This window comes from Cryptomeria japonica, chromosome 8 (assembly GCF_030272615.1).
Source record: "Cryptomeria japonica chromosome 8, Sugi_1.0, whole genome shotgun sequence".
In the NCBI taxonomy this organism is placed as follows: domain Eukaryota; kingdom Viridiplantae; phylum Streptophyta; class Pinopsida; order Cupressales; family Cupressaceae; genus Cryptomeria; species Cryptomeria japonica.
Window position 1 is genome coordinate 125,363,411 of NC_081412.1, and position 18,408 is coordinate 125,381,818.

Consider the following 18,408-nt stretch of genomic DNA (forward strand, 5'->3'; position numbering starts at 1 on the left):
CTTGAAGTTTTACACCAGTTTGAGCTAGTGGTAGGAAGTTCATAGAAGACATGGTGTGGGCTTTGGTCCTTAATATATTTACACTTGATCTTACCTCAAGGTACCCCCATGATGAAACATAGGGCTGGGCATTGGTCCACTCATTATGGTAAGTGTAACCCCTACCTCCAAGTGTTGCCTTGACTACTACAAGGGAGCTCCTATATAGTGGGAAATTTGAACTAGGGAAGTACCCCTGCAATGTGCAAATGCTCGATTGTGCATGTTGTGAGGAAGCTAGGAATTAAGATCTTGTGGACCTTGGGAAATTATACGCCAGCTTGAACTGCTGAGCTGCAGCTCATAAAAGACATCATGGTGGGCTTGGTCCCTTAATATGGTTACATTTGACCTTACCTCAAGGTTTGCCCATGAGAAACATAGGGTGGGCATTGTTCCATGCATTGCATTAAGTGCAATCCATGACTTTAGGTGTCCCCATGGCCACTACAAGGGAGCCCCTGTCAGGTGGGATTTGAACTTGGGGCTATGGTTTAAAATTCTTCACTCCTTACCACTAGACCCAAAACTGATGGGCTTAGTTCTATACTTTCTTTTGATACTGGATGAGCAAACGATTTCTTCTTTTAGATTAATGTTGGAAAATTGATTCCTCTAGAACACGCTAAATCCTGCAATTTACTGTGCTGTCACTGGTATTGTACCTAGGATCAAGATCAGTTCTTCAGGCTGGTGGATCTGTTGGTCCATTTAAGTCTCAAATAGTAACTGCGATAGACTGTCAGTACTAGATGAAGTAGCTACTTATTGCAGTAGTTTGACTTCTCCATCCTCCAGTAGATGACATAGGCTCTTGCATGCTTTTGAGCACCCTTGAATGAAGATCGACATATCTCTGCATGAAATTTTTTATGATCTGTCATCTGTTCTTGGTACTACCTGGAACAATTTTTTCACATGTTTCTCTTTATAATAACCTAAGATTTTTGTATAATGAGATGTCATTGCTATTTTGAGTTAGGTCCTACTTTACACCCCCATCCTTCTTCAACATTTAGGATGCTATCCTGCCAAACTAGACTCCTCTTATATTCAAGTGGGTTACTTTTAAAGTGCTTTTTGAAGGTGGGGAGCTTTTTAATATTATTCATTTCAACAGGTAACACATCCACATTGGGAAGATATGCATTAGGTTAATTACCATAAAAACATCTGGTTCATTGCTTGTCTTGATTCTACATTGCTAAATATTTCAATGCCTCTTGGTTGGTATGTATAGTTCTTGAAAACAAATTATCAGGAAACATGTGAAATGCTTAACCCATCTATAAGAAGGCTTGTCTCTTCTTGGATGCAAGCTTGTTTTGGGAATAAAACTGCAACATATAATTTGTTCCCAAAACTCATTATGTTATAGGTTAACATTCTTCCCTATTAGTATTTTATGATTAATGTCTTTTTTAACTTTTTTGTTTTGGACTACTTTGACTTGGTGTTATCCTGAAAATAGGTTAGCAGTTGAATATGGTTCTCTTCTCTTGAGTATCTCATTTAAGGAGGGTGTAGAGTTGGCTCATGTACAGATTGCAGTTTATAATCAGCAAAAATATGAATCTTGTAAACAAAAAGGCAGTTTATCTAGAAATTGTTGAAAATGTCCTGCTGAAAATTTTAAATCTGCCTTCCCCCACCAACAAAAAAATAAAAATTAACATTAATATGAATTGCCTTTTTCAATTATATTATCAGCAGATTTGGACTAAGCTAATTTTATCTTGTTTAATTCCTTTATTTCACCTTGAAATTCAGATTTTTACAACTTTCTTCTTGCTAGTTTCGTGCAAAAGTTCAATTATCTTCACAGTGCAATTGTGTTTCATTTTTCACTTAATTTTTGGGAATGTTAAAAGAAAGAGATCTGGATGCCCCTTCAACATTCTCGATTCCATCTATGAAAATTAATTATTCTCTTCAGAAATCTCCTTCCATGGTCATCTTTGGCTTTTCATTGGACTCATCCTACCTTTGTTGTGTCGCAAACAAGCTGCTTGTATTTATTTTTGTTCACAAAAGAACTTTAAGGTAAGAATCTTCGCTGAATATATCTCACTTTACAATTTGATATTGGTAAATTAATTGCAACCATGGTGGTGTAGAGAAAGTTCCCTATCAACATGTAATATATTTGCTGTCCTTAATGTGATGGGCTGGTAAAGTCACACATGTATTGGTCAACTTTTGAATTCTCCCACCCACTTTCCTGGTTGTATTAGGTTGAAATGTTCCGAGTTCTTCATCCAAGTGTCTATTGACTATGTTTATGATTTGGGTTGAACACATTGGAGACAATGTATCTTCCAGCCAATAATGAAGGCATAGAAATGAAAAGTCAATGCAAGCTATCTCTACATCCAATGCTATTCATTTCTCAAGCAAGTTTTAAACAGAATTAGAGCGAATTAGGAACATCCCCTTGCTTTGGTGACACTTGATTTTTCTGAAGTAGTATTCCTATCAATCGGATTAGATAAAGTACTTGAATCTATAGAATGTACATTTTGGCTAGAGGGGACCTCATCATGCTCCATTGCTTTCACCTTCTCAAAGTTTTCTAGAACATAAAATCTATTGATAAATATCCCTTTAGGAATGCCCTTATGTTAGCAATTTGTAGCCTTCCCCTTAGAATGAGATTTCACAAGAATGAATCCATTTGCATTTGGCTCCTTACATTGGGTTGGGGCTTTTCCTTTCGCCTTTTAGTTGATTGTTTGTTCCTTAGGAGGGGATTGAGGACCCATCTTTGAACAATTTATTTGAAGATGCCCATATTCATGGCATGCACGGTAGCAAAAGGGAAGTGCTTTATAGTATATTTGTTGCTTCCAACTAATACTACTAAATCTAATTTCCAAGAGTCAGCAAGAGGATTAGTCAAGTTAATTTCAACACAAAAAAAAAATTCAACATATAAACAAGAAAAGGCCCGTTCATGGGCCTTATCAGGTGAATTCTGTTAAGTTTATTCAAATTCTGTGATCAAAAGGATAGAAGAGATGAAGATATAATCTGAAATTAAATTTGAACTGCTGTAGTGTGAATGGAAGGATGCACAACACTTATTGATTGCGGTATTGTGCTCCTCCTCATTGTATGCATGTTATATGTATGTGAATGAGAGGGTACGTAGTGAAGAGATATGTCTTCTCACGTGGGAAGACACATATATCTTCCCTATGAACCACTCATGATAACAAAACACGTTAACAAGCATTAAGATCATCGCTTGCTTGACTGATCGTGAGGAACGCGATTTATTATGAATCGCTTAATCAGAGTCCGTTAACACGAAAGGGTTTGACTGGTGGCAAACACCATAATTCGATTTAGATTTTATTTATTATTTATGGTTAATGTATATACTAATAGTTTATCTATTATTATATATGTTAACATGTAATCAATTCATGCATCGGAATTATGAAATTGTACGACCGATGTTACAAGAATTAACACTCCCTCTTAGCTAGGGAGGACACATTTCATGTTAGAGAAAACATAACAATTCATCCATTGATTGTGAAGAGAAGACATATCACACCATAGTGATATTCAGAGATATGGTTCAACAATGAATATCAATTCTCATGATACTCACCATAACTCATAGTTATCAAGTAAGGTATGTGCAATGGCATCAAGTCACATGATGCCTACCATACAGATAATGATTCATGGCATGTCCATGAATATTATGTCCATAATATTCACCATGAAGATCTCTATCATAATTATGGTTTATTTAATGATATCAACCAACTGATATCTACCATAATGACTCAGAGATATATACTATCATGACATGTCCACAGGTATCAAGTCACATGATATCCATCAAGATAGTTAAATTGATAGTTGTAAAATCGTCACCTTACAATATCAATTTGAAACAAGTGTTCATTATTGAAAAGTCATCACCCTTCAATAATGTTCACAGGGGGCCCATGAAGTCATGGAGTCACACACATGACAAATAAAAGAGTTTACACGTTAAACATCTTAAATATATTAGTATATCAGAATAAATGAGACTCTATCTCAAAATTAAATAACATTTTCAACCATACCAAGTTTATCTCTAAAGTGTTCAATCTTGATCTTGGAGAGAGGCTTGGTAAGAATGTCTGCAATCTGATCACCTGTACTAATATAATTCAGTCGGATCACATTCCTTTCCAACATATCTCGAACATAGTGATAAGGAATCTCAATGTGTTTAGACCTATCATGAAATACTGGATTCATTGAAAGCTTGATGCAACTTTGATTGTCACAATAGATGACAGTAGGATTTAAGGGCTGACCAAACAGTCCTACAAGCAATTTCCGGAGCCATATTGCTTCTCTTGCTCCCATGGAGGCTGCAATGTATTCAGCTTTTGTAGAACTCTGAGCAACTGAAGACTATTTTCTACATATCCATGAGATCATTCCTGATCCTAAACTGAAGCAACATCCTGATGTGCTTTTCCTGTCAACTACGCTTCCAGCCCAATCAGAATCAGTGAATCCATGTAGGTCAAGGTCCACATGTTTATATTTCAGACCAAAACCAATAGTTCCTCGATGATATCTCAGAATATGCTTTGCAGCAACAAGATGTATTTCCCTAGGTTCACAAATGAACTAACTTAGTGTATTCACAGTATAACATATATCAGGTCTTGTGTTTACCAAATACATCATAGATCCAACATTCTGTCTGCAGAGGGTAGGATCTGCAAACTCTGATTCTGTAGCTGCTTCCTTTAGCTTGTGTAGATTTGTCTCCATAGGTGTGGTCATGGATCTACAATCCATCATTCCAAATCTCTTGAGTATATCAATGGTGTATTTTCCTTGATTAAGGATTATACCATTTGCCTGCTGCCAAACTTCCAATCCAAGGAAGTAGTGAAGAATTCTTTAATCCTTCATATCAAACTTAGAGGTTAATTCTTTCTTACACTGAGAAATACGATTATCCTCTCCTGTGATTAGTAGATCATCAACATAAAGAATAAGAATTAATAATTCACCATTGATTACCTTGTAGTAGAGATTTGGATCTGCTTCATTCTTGGAAAACCTTAATTCCAAGAGATAGTGATGAATTCTTTCATACCATGATCTGGGGGACTGTTTGAGTCCATATAGGGCTTTCTTTAATCTGCAAACATGTGATTCAGTCTTATGAATCACAAAACCTTCAGGTTGCTCCAAATAAACTTCTTCTTCAATCTTACCATTTAGAAAAACAATCTTAACATCCATTTGATGGACTTTCCATCCTTTAGATGCTGCAATAGCCAAAACTGCTCGGATAGAAGTGTATCTGGCAACAGGAGCAAATGTCTCTTCATAGTCAATACCTTCTTTCTGTGAGAAACCTCTGGCAAGAAACCTTGCTTTGTGCTTCTCAATGCTGCCATCTGTTGCATGTTTGATTTTGAAGAGCCATTTAGAAGATTCCACAAATTTGCCTTTAGGCCTACGCACAATATCCCAAACATCATTTTTTAGAATTGACTGATACTCTTCTGACATAGCATCTTTCCAAACTTGATGCTTGAGAGCATCTCCAACACAAGAAGGTTCTGCATCAATGGTCTCACTCATCAAGGCAGCATAACTGTAAAATAGGTTAGGTCTCTTACTTTCTCTGAAGGTCCCCTTTGGAGCAGCATAATTTTCAGCTTCTTGATGCATCTTTTTAGCCCAAAGTGGTCTCTTCCTAGTTTTGGGATAATGCTCTTCTAAATGTAAGTCTTGAACGTCACGCTCAACGTTTTCAGGGGTCTCCCTCTGAATCTCAGGGGTGGGATCCTCATCCATGCTTGTAGGAGGATCTTGGTGTTCTAATTCATTAGAGCTTTTGGACTTCTTTAATGCTATGTCTTCTTCAAAGATGACATCTCTGCTTAGTTCAATTTGCCTTTGTCCAGTTATGTATACTCTGTAAGCCTTGGAGGTTTCACTGTACCCAACAAATACCCCTTTCTTTCTAGAAGGTTCTAACTTTGATCTGTTTTCTTTCGGAACATGAATATAGACTGGACACCCAAAGATCCGGAGATGACTTGTGTCAGGTTTGTTATGAGTAAAGGCTTCTTCAGGGGTTTTATTATCAAGAAGAGAATGAGGACATCTATTTTGAATGTACACGGCTGTCCTAGATGCTTCAGCCTAAAATGAGGTTTCTATATTTTGGTCAAACAAGATAGCCCTAGCAGCTTCTACTATAGTCCTATTCTTTCTTTCAGCTACCCCATTTTGTTGTGGGTTATAATGTACTGTTAACTCCCTCTTAATCCCAACATTTATACAATAATCTTTAAACATATCAGAAGTGTATTCCCCCCCATTGTCTGTTCTTAAGGTTATGATTTTCTTACGTGTCATGTTTTCTGCAAGAGCTTTGAATTCCTTAAATTTAGAAAGGATTTCTTCAGACTCTTTGTACCTCAGAAAATATATCCAGGTCTTCCTAGAATTATCATCTAGAAATATTACATAATACAAAAATCCCCCTAAGGAGGGTATAGACATGGGTCCACATAAATCGGAATGAACTAATTTTAATATATTTTTGGATTTACTGTTGCTAGAATTAAAAGACCCTTTAGTATTCTTTCCCAAGGCACACCCCTTGCAGGCTCCTTCAGAACTATGACTTAGCTTGGGTAAGTGTTGACGTGTATTTTGTACACTATCAAACACAGAATAAAATACCTAAAGGTACCTTATCCTCTCTTGAGTAAAGCCTCCGAATGCTGAAGATGTCGCGAAAAGGATCAATCGGGATGACTTCAAGGTTCTTGTGTGTAGGGTCTCTACGTGTGGATAAGCTCTCTGTGGTATGATGTGATTTGCTGGAATCACAAGGGGACTTACATTTGATGATTGAACTTCTGATCTGCTTTGCTGGAACACAGGCTCTTACTAGCTTAGATTTGAAAAAAATGGAAAAAGGATGAGGGCGAAGAGAAGATTTAATCCTAATACTAAGAATGTAGGAGCAATGATTGATCTTTGGTGAAACTCTAACTAGGTCTTGTTTTGACATCGCAGGACCATCTCCACAAGGCTAGTGCGATCTTCGAAGGGAAGCTTTATGATGTTCAAATCATCACTGCAGGCATAGACACCATCAGGTTGATGCATATCAATGAAGAAGCGACAATTGAAGTTAAGCTTAAGCTGAATAATTCCAGTTGACTACGCAAGGCAAGTCTGCAATCAACAAACTGCTAGTAGTATGGATGTATGAATTCCACCATCAATCAAGCACATTTCTTCCACTCATCTAATAACATGAAATCAAATACGAGAAGTATAAAGACCATGCAAATTGTCGAATCGACCCATAAATTTCACCATTTCTTCAATGAAGTTACAAGTCTTTTACAACAACCTCTTGGCAACAATCTTTGCCTTCTCTCTCTACTCTACTCTAATTGCTATTCTATCAACTATATTCTAACTCTTCCAACTATCTTCTAACTCTCTAGCTATTGCTAATGCCTTTACAAAATGAAATGCCAGGGCTTATATAGTGCCCTCAATACAATTTGATGGCTTAGATCAATTCGAGATCAATGGCCAAGATTTTACAATGAAAACCCTAATTAGGGTTTGTTACAATCATTACATAACATTTAATGCTTGACCAATGAAATAATTGTATTGCTTGGACACATGTCCTCTCTAGAAAATTCCACCAATGGATAGCTAGGGTAGGTACATCGGAGTTTGTGCCACCTTCCATGAGTTAGGTACATTGAATCTGGAAATGCTGAGGTGGACCACACTGACTGGAGAAGTGATGACTGGGATGCCACCTCATCTGACACTTGTAACTTGGTAAATATTCAACTTGGTGTTGTTGAGAAGCTAGCTTTAATTAATTCATCTGGAACTATTTGCTTCTTCAACGAACCCTTGTTCTGACTTCTTGTGTCCTTGATGTGTAGGATGATTGATGTACCTCGCCTTGAAACGCTGGATTGGAGGAGGCCGCCCTTGATGACGTTAGTCCAAAGAAGGCCGTCCTTGTCGATGCTTGATTGTCCTTGATGAGAGCCTTCCGACTTGTAGATCCTTCAAGCTCGGGAGTCGCCATCTTGATACCTACACAACATTTCAAAATTAGTAACATGATTTGCAACGTGGAAATATAGACTAGAAAGAGGATTTAAGTTTTAAATTAGGAAACCTCATGATAAATCTTAGAATTATCATTTCCTAATTTAGGATTTTCAAAGCAAAATTTAAATCTTTAAAAATGGTGCCAAGGTGATTAAGCCATACCTCCACTTGGGAATTAATTCTAAAAAATGATGCAAAAATAGGAGAATTCGCTAGGCAAAATGTAGATCAAGACTCCCTTTAGCAAAATGCGCCCCCTTTAGCTTGGAAAAGAACTCCATCATCCACTAGCTTCTTCAAGATCTGGAAATTCGCCTTCAAATGTCTTCAAAAAATCTGGAAATTATCCTCCAATCTAGCAAGAAATACGCCTCTCCAATAGCCTTCAAGATGAATTTCGCCTTCCTTAGTCTCCACACTTGGTAGAAATTCGCTCCACACAAGCTAGACTTCGCACCTCCTTCCTTGCTTCTCCAAATCGCACTTGAAAGGATGATTGAATGATTTGAATTGTGAAACAACACCTCCAATATATAGAGCGCTCACCTTCTACATTTCTCCATAGGCCGACTTGGAAAACAGGGCAAAAATAATTAAAATTTAATAAAAGGAGAGGCTGACCTTTATAAAATATTAAAATAATATCCCAAGCGCTCTCTTTTTAAATTTAATTTAATAATAATTAATTTAAAATGCCTTTACAATTAAAAATTTTGATTTTTTAAAGGCTTAAATTAATTATTAAATACCAACGCACATTTATTAAATGCAAATTTAATTAAAATATTTCAAGGATTTGGCGAATTTGGCATTTAATACAATTTGAAGGATATTGGCGCCTAAGCATGATGAAAATATCACTTTGTTAAGAATCTCGCCTTGGTCCTTGAGTGAAGGACAAGAGCGCCTTAGCCATTTTTATCAAGTCTTGTGGTCTTTGCAACTTCATTCCTCCGTGAAACCTTTTAAACATCATTTTGACCTTGCGTCTTGACTTGGATTCGTCCGAATTTGGAGAGGAAGGTTGGCTAATGTGTTTTTCGCCCTGGTCCCTGGCAGAGGGACAGGAGCGATTTTGCATTTATAAGCTCACTTGTGTTTTGCTAGCTTCGAAAATTATCTTCAACGGATCGATTGCGTCTTCCTTCACCCACCTCAAACGCGAAACTTGCCTGCCTTTTGCCAAAAACTTGTCTTGAGGGAAAATCTCTCTGGTCCCTTGGAGAGGGACAGGAGCGCCCTGGCCTTTATGAGCTCATTTATGCCTTGTTAACTTTCAAAACTATCTTCAATGGGTTGATTACGTCCTCCTTCATTCCTTTGATGTCTCAATTTGTCCAAACAAGGTCAGGAATGACTCCACTAAGCTTTTTCGCTCTGGACCCTTGGTGAGGGACATGAGCGATTCGCCTTGGACCCTTGGAGAGGGACAGGAGTGCTTTTTGCTCTGGATCCTCAGTGAAGGACAGGAGCGAAATTTGACTTTTTGAACTCTCAATCAGGACAATTTTAATGGAATATAACATTTAAGTATAAGTGACATTTCCTTCTATGTTTCTTATACTTTAAGTTATATTCCATATATACTTTCAGGATGTTTGAGAGTGGTTTCAGACCTCCAGGAGTTATATTGCAAAATCTAGTTTTTTGAGGTTTTTCAGTTTCCAGACTTAGTCAAATTCAGGATCAGGACATTCCAGACTTAGCCAAATTTCAAGATCAGGACATCACTCAAGCCGGACTTGCTATCCTATTGATCTCCCCGACAGCACTCAAAATGCAAAGGCTAACTAGAAAAAAACAAGGGTCCCCATTTGCAATGGGGCGATGTGTGAAAATGTCACAACAGTAAGCCAAGCACCATCTTCTCTATCTTAGGTAGGGCATGGAAATGAAGGTGCCCTAATCTTCTGTGCCAAAGTTCATTCGAATCTGGAGTCTCATGAATCAAGGCTTGAGGTGGATTGGTGCAAAGTCTGTAGAGGCTCCCTTGTCTTACTCCAATGGTGTCGGCTTTCTTGATGGTGGAGTTCTCTGGCCAAGCAAGTACCTTTCCCTCCATAAAGGTTAATTTGTAACCCTTATCTTCAAGTGCAGAAACTGAGACAAGGTTTCTCTTTATACCAGGTACAAATTGAACTCTAGTCAGCTATAGGGATATACCTGACTTTAGGTTGATATTGCAGGTTCCTATTCCCATAACTGGATAATTTGAGTCATCACCAATTATCACTTATTTATTTGAATTTTCCACAAGTGTATCTAGGTGCTCACAAAATCCAGTGATGTGTCGAGATGCTCCGCTGTCAATCACCCATGTGTTGGAACTGGAGGTGACTTGACTAGAGAGGGCTGAGTAGAAGACTAGTTTCTCGGAATCACTCCCTTTCTTAACTTCTACCATTGAAGCCTGTTGCTTGATCCCGTCTGGACACTTCATTGCATAGTGCCCATATCGGTCACATCTGAAACATTGTACTTCAGAAATATCTCTCTTCTTCTTTGAAGACCCCTTTCCATTTGAGCCGTTGTCCCTCTTTCTCTTAAAGTTCTTCTTCTTTCCTTTCTTGTGGGAATTAGAGTTTAGAACTTGAATGTCCTCATTACCATTGTTTTGTTTTATTCCTCTTGTGACAAGTTGTGATTCCTCTTGAATGCAATCGGTTTTCAATCTATCAAACTTAGGAAATTCAGAACGAGCACTGATTCCTTGAATGTACGATTCCCATGAGGTAGGAAGTCCATTTAGGGCCATCATAGAAAGTTCTTTGTTGTCTACTAGATGTCCAATAGTGGATAGTTGATCCCTAAGCTCAGTGATCCTCAAGATATAGGATGTAACTGTGTCTCCTTTATTCATCTTTATATGGTGTAGTTGATTCTTCAAGTTGAGGGCCCTGCTAGTGTTGTTGATTTCATAAATGTCAGATAGGGCTTTGAACATCTGAAAAGCCGTCTCATATTTAGAAATAACTGGTAGAATGTGGTCTCTCACTGAATCCACAATTATCTTAAGAGCCTTCTCACTGTCCTTGCTCCACTGAATTTTCTCCGTATCATTAGAGGGTTCAAGAATTTCACTTTTGACATGGGAGTCAATTTTATTTTCTTTCAAAACAAGCATGACCCTGAATTTCCAAGATACAAAATTTGATGCTCCATCTAGTCGATCTTCAAACCTAACTCTGGTTGTCATTAGGATTATAGGAATGTAATCTACTAAGAGCCGGGTGAAAGTCTATATGATCGTTACAAATTTTAATTTGATCTTCCTTAACTTAGCTCTGATATCATGTTGAGACATGGACCAGCTAGGACTCGAATCTAGGACCTTCCATACGCTGCTGGAGTGCTCTACCACTGAGCTACTGGCCCCTCTTGGACCAGTCCATCATCGGTCTGGGTGTGGCTTATTCCTAACACCAATACCCCCCCTTAAGCCACACCTCTCATGTGCTTGGGGCTCCATCGTCGGTCCGGGTGTGGCTTATTCCCAACACCAACACCCCCCCTTAAGCCACACCTCTCATGTGCTTGGGGCTCCTAGCCTGGACCTGGCTCATACCATGTTAAGTTTATTCAAATTCTGTGATCAAGAGGATAGAAGAGATGATATAATTTGAAATTAATTTTGAACTGCTGTAGTGTGAATGGAAGGATGCACAACACTTATCAATTGCGGTATTGTGCTCCTCCTCATTGTATGCATGTTATATATATGTGAATGAGAGGGTACGTAGTGAAGAGATATGTCTTCCCATGTGGGAAGACACATCATATGTCTTCCCATGTGGGAAGACACATCTCTTCCCTACGTACCACTCATGATAACACAACACGTTAACAAGCATTAAGATCATCGCTTACTTGACTGATCGTGAGGAACACGATTTATTATGAATCGCTTAATCAAAGTCTGTTAACATGAAAGGGTGTGACCGGTGGCAAATACCATAATTCGATTTTGATTTTATTTATTATTTAGGGGATGATGTGGATGGCTGCGTACAATAAGATCTTTAATGCATTAATTAATTGGGAAGCTTGAGAATGTGGGGATGTGATGGGGCATTATTTATAGTAGTCTAGGCCCCCTTTTTGGATGCATCTGGTGACGGTGTTGGCTGAGGTGGTGAAAGATATGGATGCAACGTTTACCTTGTGCACCAAAAGGCAGGGATTGGCGTTTGTCGGGGATGTCTCTGCAAAGAGAATTAAATGCATCTTCAAGTTCGGTGATGAGGCCTTCATGCAAATATTGGAGATGGTGTTAGGGGAGTGCTTCCTCAAAACGATGCACAAATACAAAACCAATGTGGATGTGGTAACGATGGTAATGGCCTGGGGTCTAGAACTCGAAGAACAAAAGGATGTCATTCTCCAAGTGATGTGACAATGCATTGAGGACGACTGACTGTGTGGGGTGATGGAGCTGTTGAACATGGCCATGCCTGGGGTAGGCTTTGATGTAGGGGAAGGGCTTGATATTGATGGATTTCATGAGTTGAGGGAATTGGTGCCCTTCATACGATGGCCGTTTGGGTTGGACAGAGATGAATGGCGAGCGAAAGCGGCCATTGGCTGGGATTCCCTCAAGTTGTATTTGAAGGAGAAAGAGGTGGAGGCTCGAGGTAATGGAGATGGTGAACGTGCAGTGGTGGATTCCAAGTACAAGGGCAAGCGGAAGATGGAGGATGTGAGGAGGGCAAAGCAGAAAAAGAGGGAGATTGTATTTTTTGGAGCCTTTATGGGTGGTGAAGGGAAGAACAATGGTGGTGAAGGCCCGAGCGGACAAGCTTCATGCGTGCCTTAGTTTCTGAATGGGAAGGCATCTCGGGGCTCTATGTTTTCTTGGCTGTCTTTTTGGTTTAAAATTGATGTCAAAATGAAATTTGGGGTATCTCTGTTTTAATTGTAAATGGTATATATTTTAATAGTGCAGTCTGTGGTGTAGTTTCTGGTGTCTGGTTTGGGCAGTTTGTAACTTTGTTATACATTGGGTAATATGGGTTTCAATTTTGGTAATTTTTTGTTTGAAACTCTCGTAATGATGTAAGTGTTGGCAATTTTTTAAAGAAAGCCAACTGGTTCTAGGTCTATTCGGATGGATGAAGGGAGTGTTATTGGTAGGGTTTGGTAGGGGTCACGTGTAGATCCCAGGCTTTTTGGAAACTTTGCAAATCTGATATGTATTTCATGCTTTACTATTAATAAAATATAAATATTACCGACCAAAAAAAAAAACATATAAACAAGAAAAAGAAGCTACCTTTTTGTCCAACGTAGGGTGAGAAGGTCCTAAGGGTTTCTTGATAACTGTTATGATAGATTGCAAAATATCTTATCTCTAGATTTCCATGGAAGTCGAGGGAAATGAATCAATATAGTGATCTTAGCCAGAAGCTCCTCCAGTGGATCTCACCCTACATGCCAAGGTTTGATAATAAAACTACCTGATTATGGAAATATGGTTCTCACAAATACAAATTAGTATGAATACCCATAAACTTGCAAGATAAGGCAGAGGGAGGGAGAGGCGAGAAATATGAATAACCCATATAAATACATAAATAATTAATAAACTAAGCATTTCTAATTCCAATTCCAAAAATGAGGATGAGCATAGATACTAATTAATAAATTCTTTTGGTTAAAGACAAGCATTTATAAATATTTCAAAACACTAGTTCTTATTTTTCAGAGTCTAGGATAGTGAAGTAAGCAATTAGAAGTTTGGAATAAAAACTGCAGAGAAATAGGAATACCCATGAACTTGCAAATTTAAACCATGTTTGGACAAATATAAAACATCATCCACAGTAGATTTTGGATTAGTAACCAGAATCAGGTGATCTTTGCCTTTCTCAAGGCATCCATTGGAATTCAGGCAATTAATCATTTGTTGATTTGATCTGGACACCTTTGTTGCATGCACTAAGTAATGGATTCCTTTTTCATGCCCAGATGAAGAGGGCTCGTTCATGTTAAGTGTGGCTTTAAAAGAAAGATTGGGGGTTGTTGGCCCCTTGGACCCCCTTTAGCTGCCATGCAGGTCGCCATCCCTGCAAAACCCATAAAAGGAATGAGCTACTAGAAAATGCTTGGGAATCAAACCCCACTCCACACATAATTCCCTTTGACTAAAGAGTATAGGAAAAAGAAGGGGTTCTGCCCACAAAACAGAGGTCCATGGTTATAGTGGCTAGTTCACCCACTTGCCCTCATGTCCCTCCTGCCATTGCTCACCTTTCAGACTCATCCAAATTCTTGCTAACATACATTTGAAATTATGTTATCATCATTGTTTGACTAATGTATAATGTTGAGTGTTTAACTTGTAATGCTTGGTAATGATTTATTTATTTTAATTTTCTTCTGAAATTGGATAGGAAGTTTGCAAAAGGGATATGCTCCAATCTTGGGCTTAATAAAAATGCATGTATCCACAATATTCTGAAGTATCAAACCAAATCGACAGGGTTGAGCCTAATTGGTGAGTAATGGTGTGTAACATCATCTGACAAGATTCAAATCACTGGAGGTATGGTGATATTAAGTTTGATCCTTGGATGACTTTGACCGAATGGATTCCCTAGTTGCAGCAGCCTAGGTAATGCAAAATTCTGGTATAGGCGTGCACTTAATCATCATTTGTAATCAGGTGAAGGGCAGAGTTGCCAATATCTGTGGAACCTGGTTGAATCTGTTACAAAAAAAGGTTTTAAAGTTTTAAACCAAAACAGCTAAAGCTGAACCAGGAAAGTATTAACAACAGTATAAATTCAGAAATAAAGAAACTCTGTTGGGGCCAAAATCATCAGCAGGAGCAGGGTCTTCATCAAAATGCAAATCTTCATTGAAAACTGGAAGCCTGGTCTCCAACAGCTCCTCCTATGTTGTTGACAGCAGTAGTAGCAAAAGAACTCATGGAATTTTTAGTTTGAAGAATAAGCAAGGTGTTTCCATTGTCTGAAATTCCTTTGTAAAGTACAATCAGTCTCTTCCCTAGGCCAAAGCTGGCTTATGCACTTGGTGCACTATGAGTGCAAGGAGCAGTGATAACAAGTCCCTTTACTATCAGTAAGTGTGACACTATCATATTGAATCAACTTCTTGGTATAAGGAACCACATTAACCACCAAAGAAAAAATGAGTTCCTGCATTCACAGTTGTGCTGGTGCTCTAAACAAATTTATATTACCCTCACCAAGAGAAATTTACATTTGTCAGCATGCCTATTGTCCTAAGTTGCCGGTTTGGGTTCGGGCATTGGTTCAGGTTCGAGAACCTGGTTTGCTGGTTTGACAAAATTATAAAAAGGAGTTTGGGTTCGTTAGTACAAAAACTATATATATATACACGATATTATTTTTATAACATAATATAATATTTATTATATTTATTATAATATTTATTATATTATATTATATTTATAATATTCTATATATTAATATACATTATTATTATTATAATATTATATCAATAATAGAATATTATATTTATTATATTATATTATAATAATATATACAATAATCAATAGATTTGTTAAAAAGCTTTTAAATGAATTAATAAATAAATAAAAAACTTCACTAAAAATTCATAGAAAAAATAATAAGCTTATGAAATTTGTGACCAGTGAACTGGACCCCGTACCGAACGCGGACCAGGACCTGGAGCGGAGTTGGATCCGGAGTGGACCCAGACCCACATCTGGGCTGCAGGGCCCGAACCCGGTAACCCGGTAACTTAGCTATTGTCACCATCAGTATCATTTTGAATAGACTCCTGGCACAAGGTGCCGCATTAAAAGATCCACAAGAGGAATAATGAGTGTCCTTGCCCATGATTGCTTTAGTTTTCTCAGCAAAGTTTTCAACTTCTCCAACAAAGATGCTTTCATACTGTTGTGTCATCCATATAGCCACAAGGTTTGGCATGCAAGGACTAACTGGCAGTCGTGATTTGGTAGAAGAACTATAGGTAGGCCAGAGATGAAGGACCAGCAGATCCCATGGCAACTTGAGAATGTTCCCCCTGTTATAATGATGTATAAGAAGACGAAATAAACAAGACATCTCACGTTTGCAATTTGATTAATTGCCTGCAACACATTCTGCCCGAAATGGAATTCGGTTCATTGATTAACATTTACTCCAAATCTAGTACTTAGTTCTCCCAAAATGGATATAATATTGTATGAGTCTAAAATGACTTGATATGTATGAATTTCTCAAAATTTTTCATTAGGGTATTGGCATGTGGACCGAATTGTTGAGCTAGTCTCTCTAGATCCCCATAATTCAGTTGGAGAGAATTAATAGATGGCTGTGATGTAAGTTTATTCTGTTGGTGTGTTTGTTTAAATATTTTTTGTTTTAGAGATGAGAATACTTGATGCGAAAGATCTTCATTTTTAATGTCATATGCTACTACAGAACTCGTGATTCTTCACTGCTGTTAACATTTGCTTTACTTTCCTTTGCAGGTACTGATACAGGTGGAAGTGTGAGAGTGCCTGCTGCATTTTGTGGCATTCTAGGGTTTCGCCCTTCTCATGGGGCTGTTTCCACTGTGGGTGTTGTGCCGATGGCTCAGAGTTTTGACACTGTTGGTATGAAATTAGATAGATATACAGTGATCCTTTCAGTTGTTCTCCTTTGTTTTTTTGGAGATATGTATAGTTATAGTTAAAATAATAACATGTAAAGGGCACTTTGGTTCCTGTCTTTCAGATTGGTATCTGAAACAATTGGGTGCATGTTCTCTTATGTTTGTGTTAAATACATAAATTTTCATAATCTTCACGAAGCCTGTTGGAAGAATCGAAGAGGGATAGATTGATCGTTTCATTCCATTCAGATTCTTTGGTGTGATACCTGGAAGTGTAAGCTGGTTCTTTTGATCTGGATGCCTCTTAACATAACACCTCTTCCCTTCTGATACAAAGTATTTTGAAGATGATGTACCATGAAGTCCCCATAGGATTGTTTCAAGCTTTGGAAATGTCAGGTAATCAAAGTTAGGATGGTACAGAGATAAGCATCTGGGAAATTTCTGACATGGGATAATAAGGATTTGTGAAAATGGACATCCTTTAAAAAAACCTGTCTTTGAATGACTATAATGCGAGGTTGGTACTAAATGCCATGATTAGGAGGAAATGAGAAAAACACAAGAAGCATCTGTAAGTAATTCAGATGTGCTCGATGACAGAATAACATCGTGGTGAACTAGCTGATAAGAAAGCTCACGTAAGTGGCAAAGTCTAATGGAAGATTTATTTTTTATCATTCGTAAACTAGCTGACAGAAGTAGAACATTAGCTACAGACTTGATCTGTGAATTATTTCATTTTCCAACCACAAAAACTCAATCTTTGGTGACAAGGATGATCTGGGATTAAGGGATTGCCATATTGTAAATTTGTAATTACTAATTTGTGGCATTGCTTACAGATCAAGAGTCTCTAATTTGGCATTGCTTCCAAACTTGAAGCATTTTTTGCTTTGGAATTTACTTCCCCAATTTCTTTTCTTTATGGATAATAAAGTTTTGCTTATCTTTGTTAATGAGGCCCTTTAATGCCCTTTTCTTTACTCTGATATTGAACTCCTGTATATTCCAAGAAAGAAATGATATTCATTTAGAGAATTTGGGCTGCATGGCCCCTCATAGGATCTTTTCCATTTGAGGTTGGGTGCCAGTTGCAATATCTATCATAGTCTCCATTTGGATTCTGTCATGAATTTAATCCTTTCCTTCTTTGTTCTTATTTGGTGGGGTTCTTCTTATTGTTAAATTGCTTGATCTTGCTTCTCGTGGAGTCCTTTTAGTTTTCCTGGTGTTTTAACTTTAAGAGATTTTCTTCTTATTTCATGGTTACAGCATTCTGAAGACAGAATCTTAGTATGAAGTTTCTCTCCTAATCTTCCTTCTTGTCCACCTCCATTTCCATATTCTTTGTCCGCTGCTCACTGTTTTATTCCAAACATATCTCTCTGTCTTTCTTGTCAATAATCATTTGTTATTGTTCTTGTTTTATTTGCACCAGCCCCTTTTGGATTTTTGTTTTGGAAAGCATCTCTTTTTCTCATTGTTTTGTGTGCTGATTGTTTTCCTTTCTTCCTACATCTTGCACTTTCTACAGCTGTTCTAAATCACATGTTTCCATTTGGGTTTTTGGAAGTCCACATTGCCTTTTTGTGGATTCGGGTCATGTGC

At 37.9% G+C, this 18,408-nt stretch overlaps 1 protein-coding gene across 1 annotated transcript in view; it reads left to right on the forward strand.

The window, feature by feature from the left end:
* LOC131041621 (translocon at the outer membrane of chloroplasts 64) overlaps positions 1-18,408 on the forward strand; it is a 159,322-nt gene that overhangs the window by 49,425 nt on the left and 91,489 nt on the right. The window contains exon 4 of the mRNA XM_057974759.2: positions 16,673-16,798. Coding sequence (XP_057830742.1) covers positions 16,673-16,798 — 126 coding nt within the window. The remainder of the gene's footprint in view (positions 1-16,672; positions 16,799-18,408) is intronic.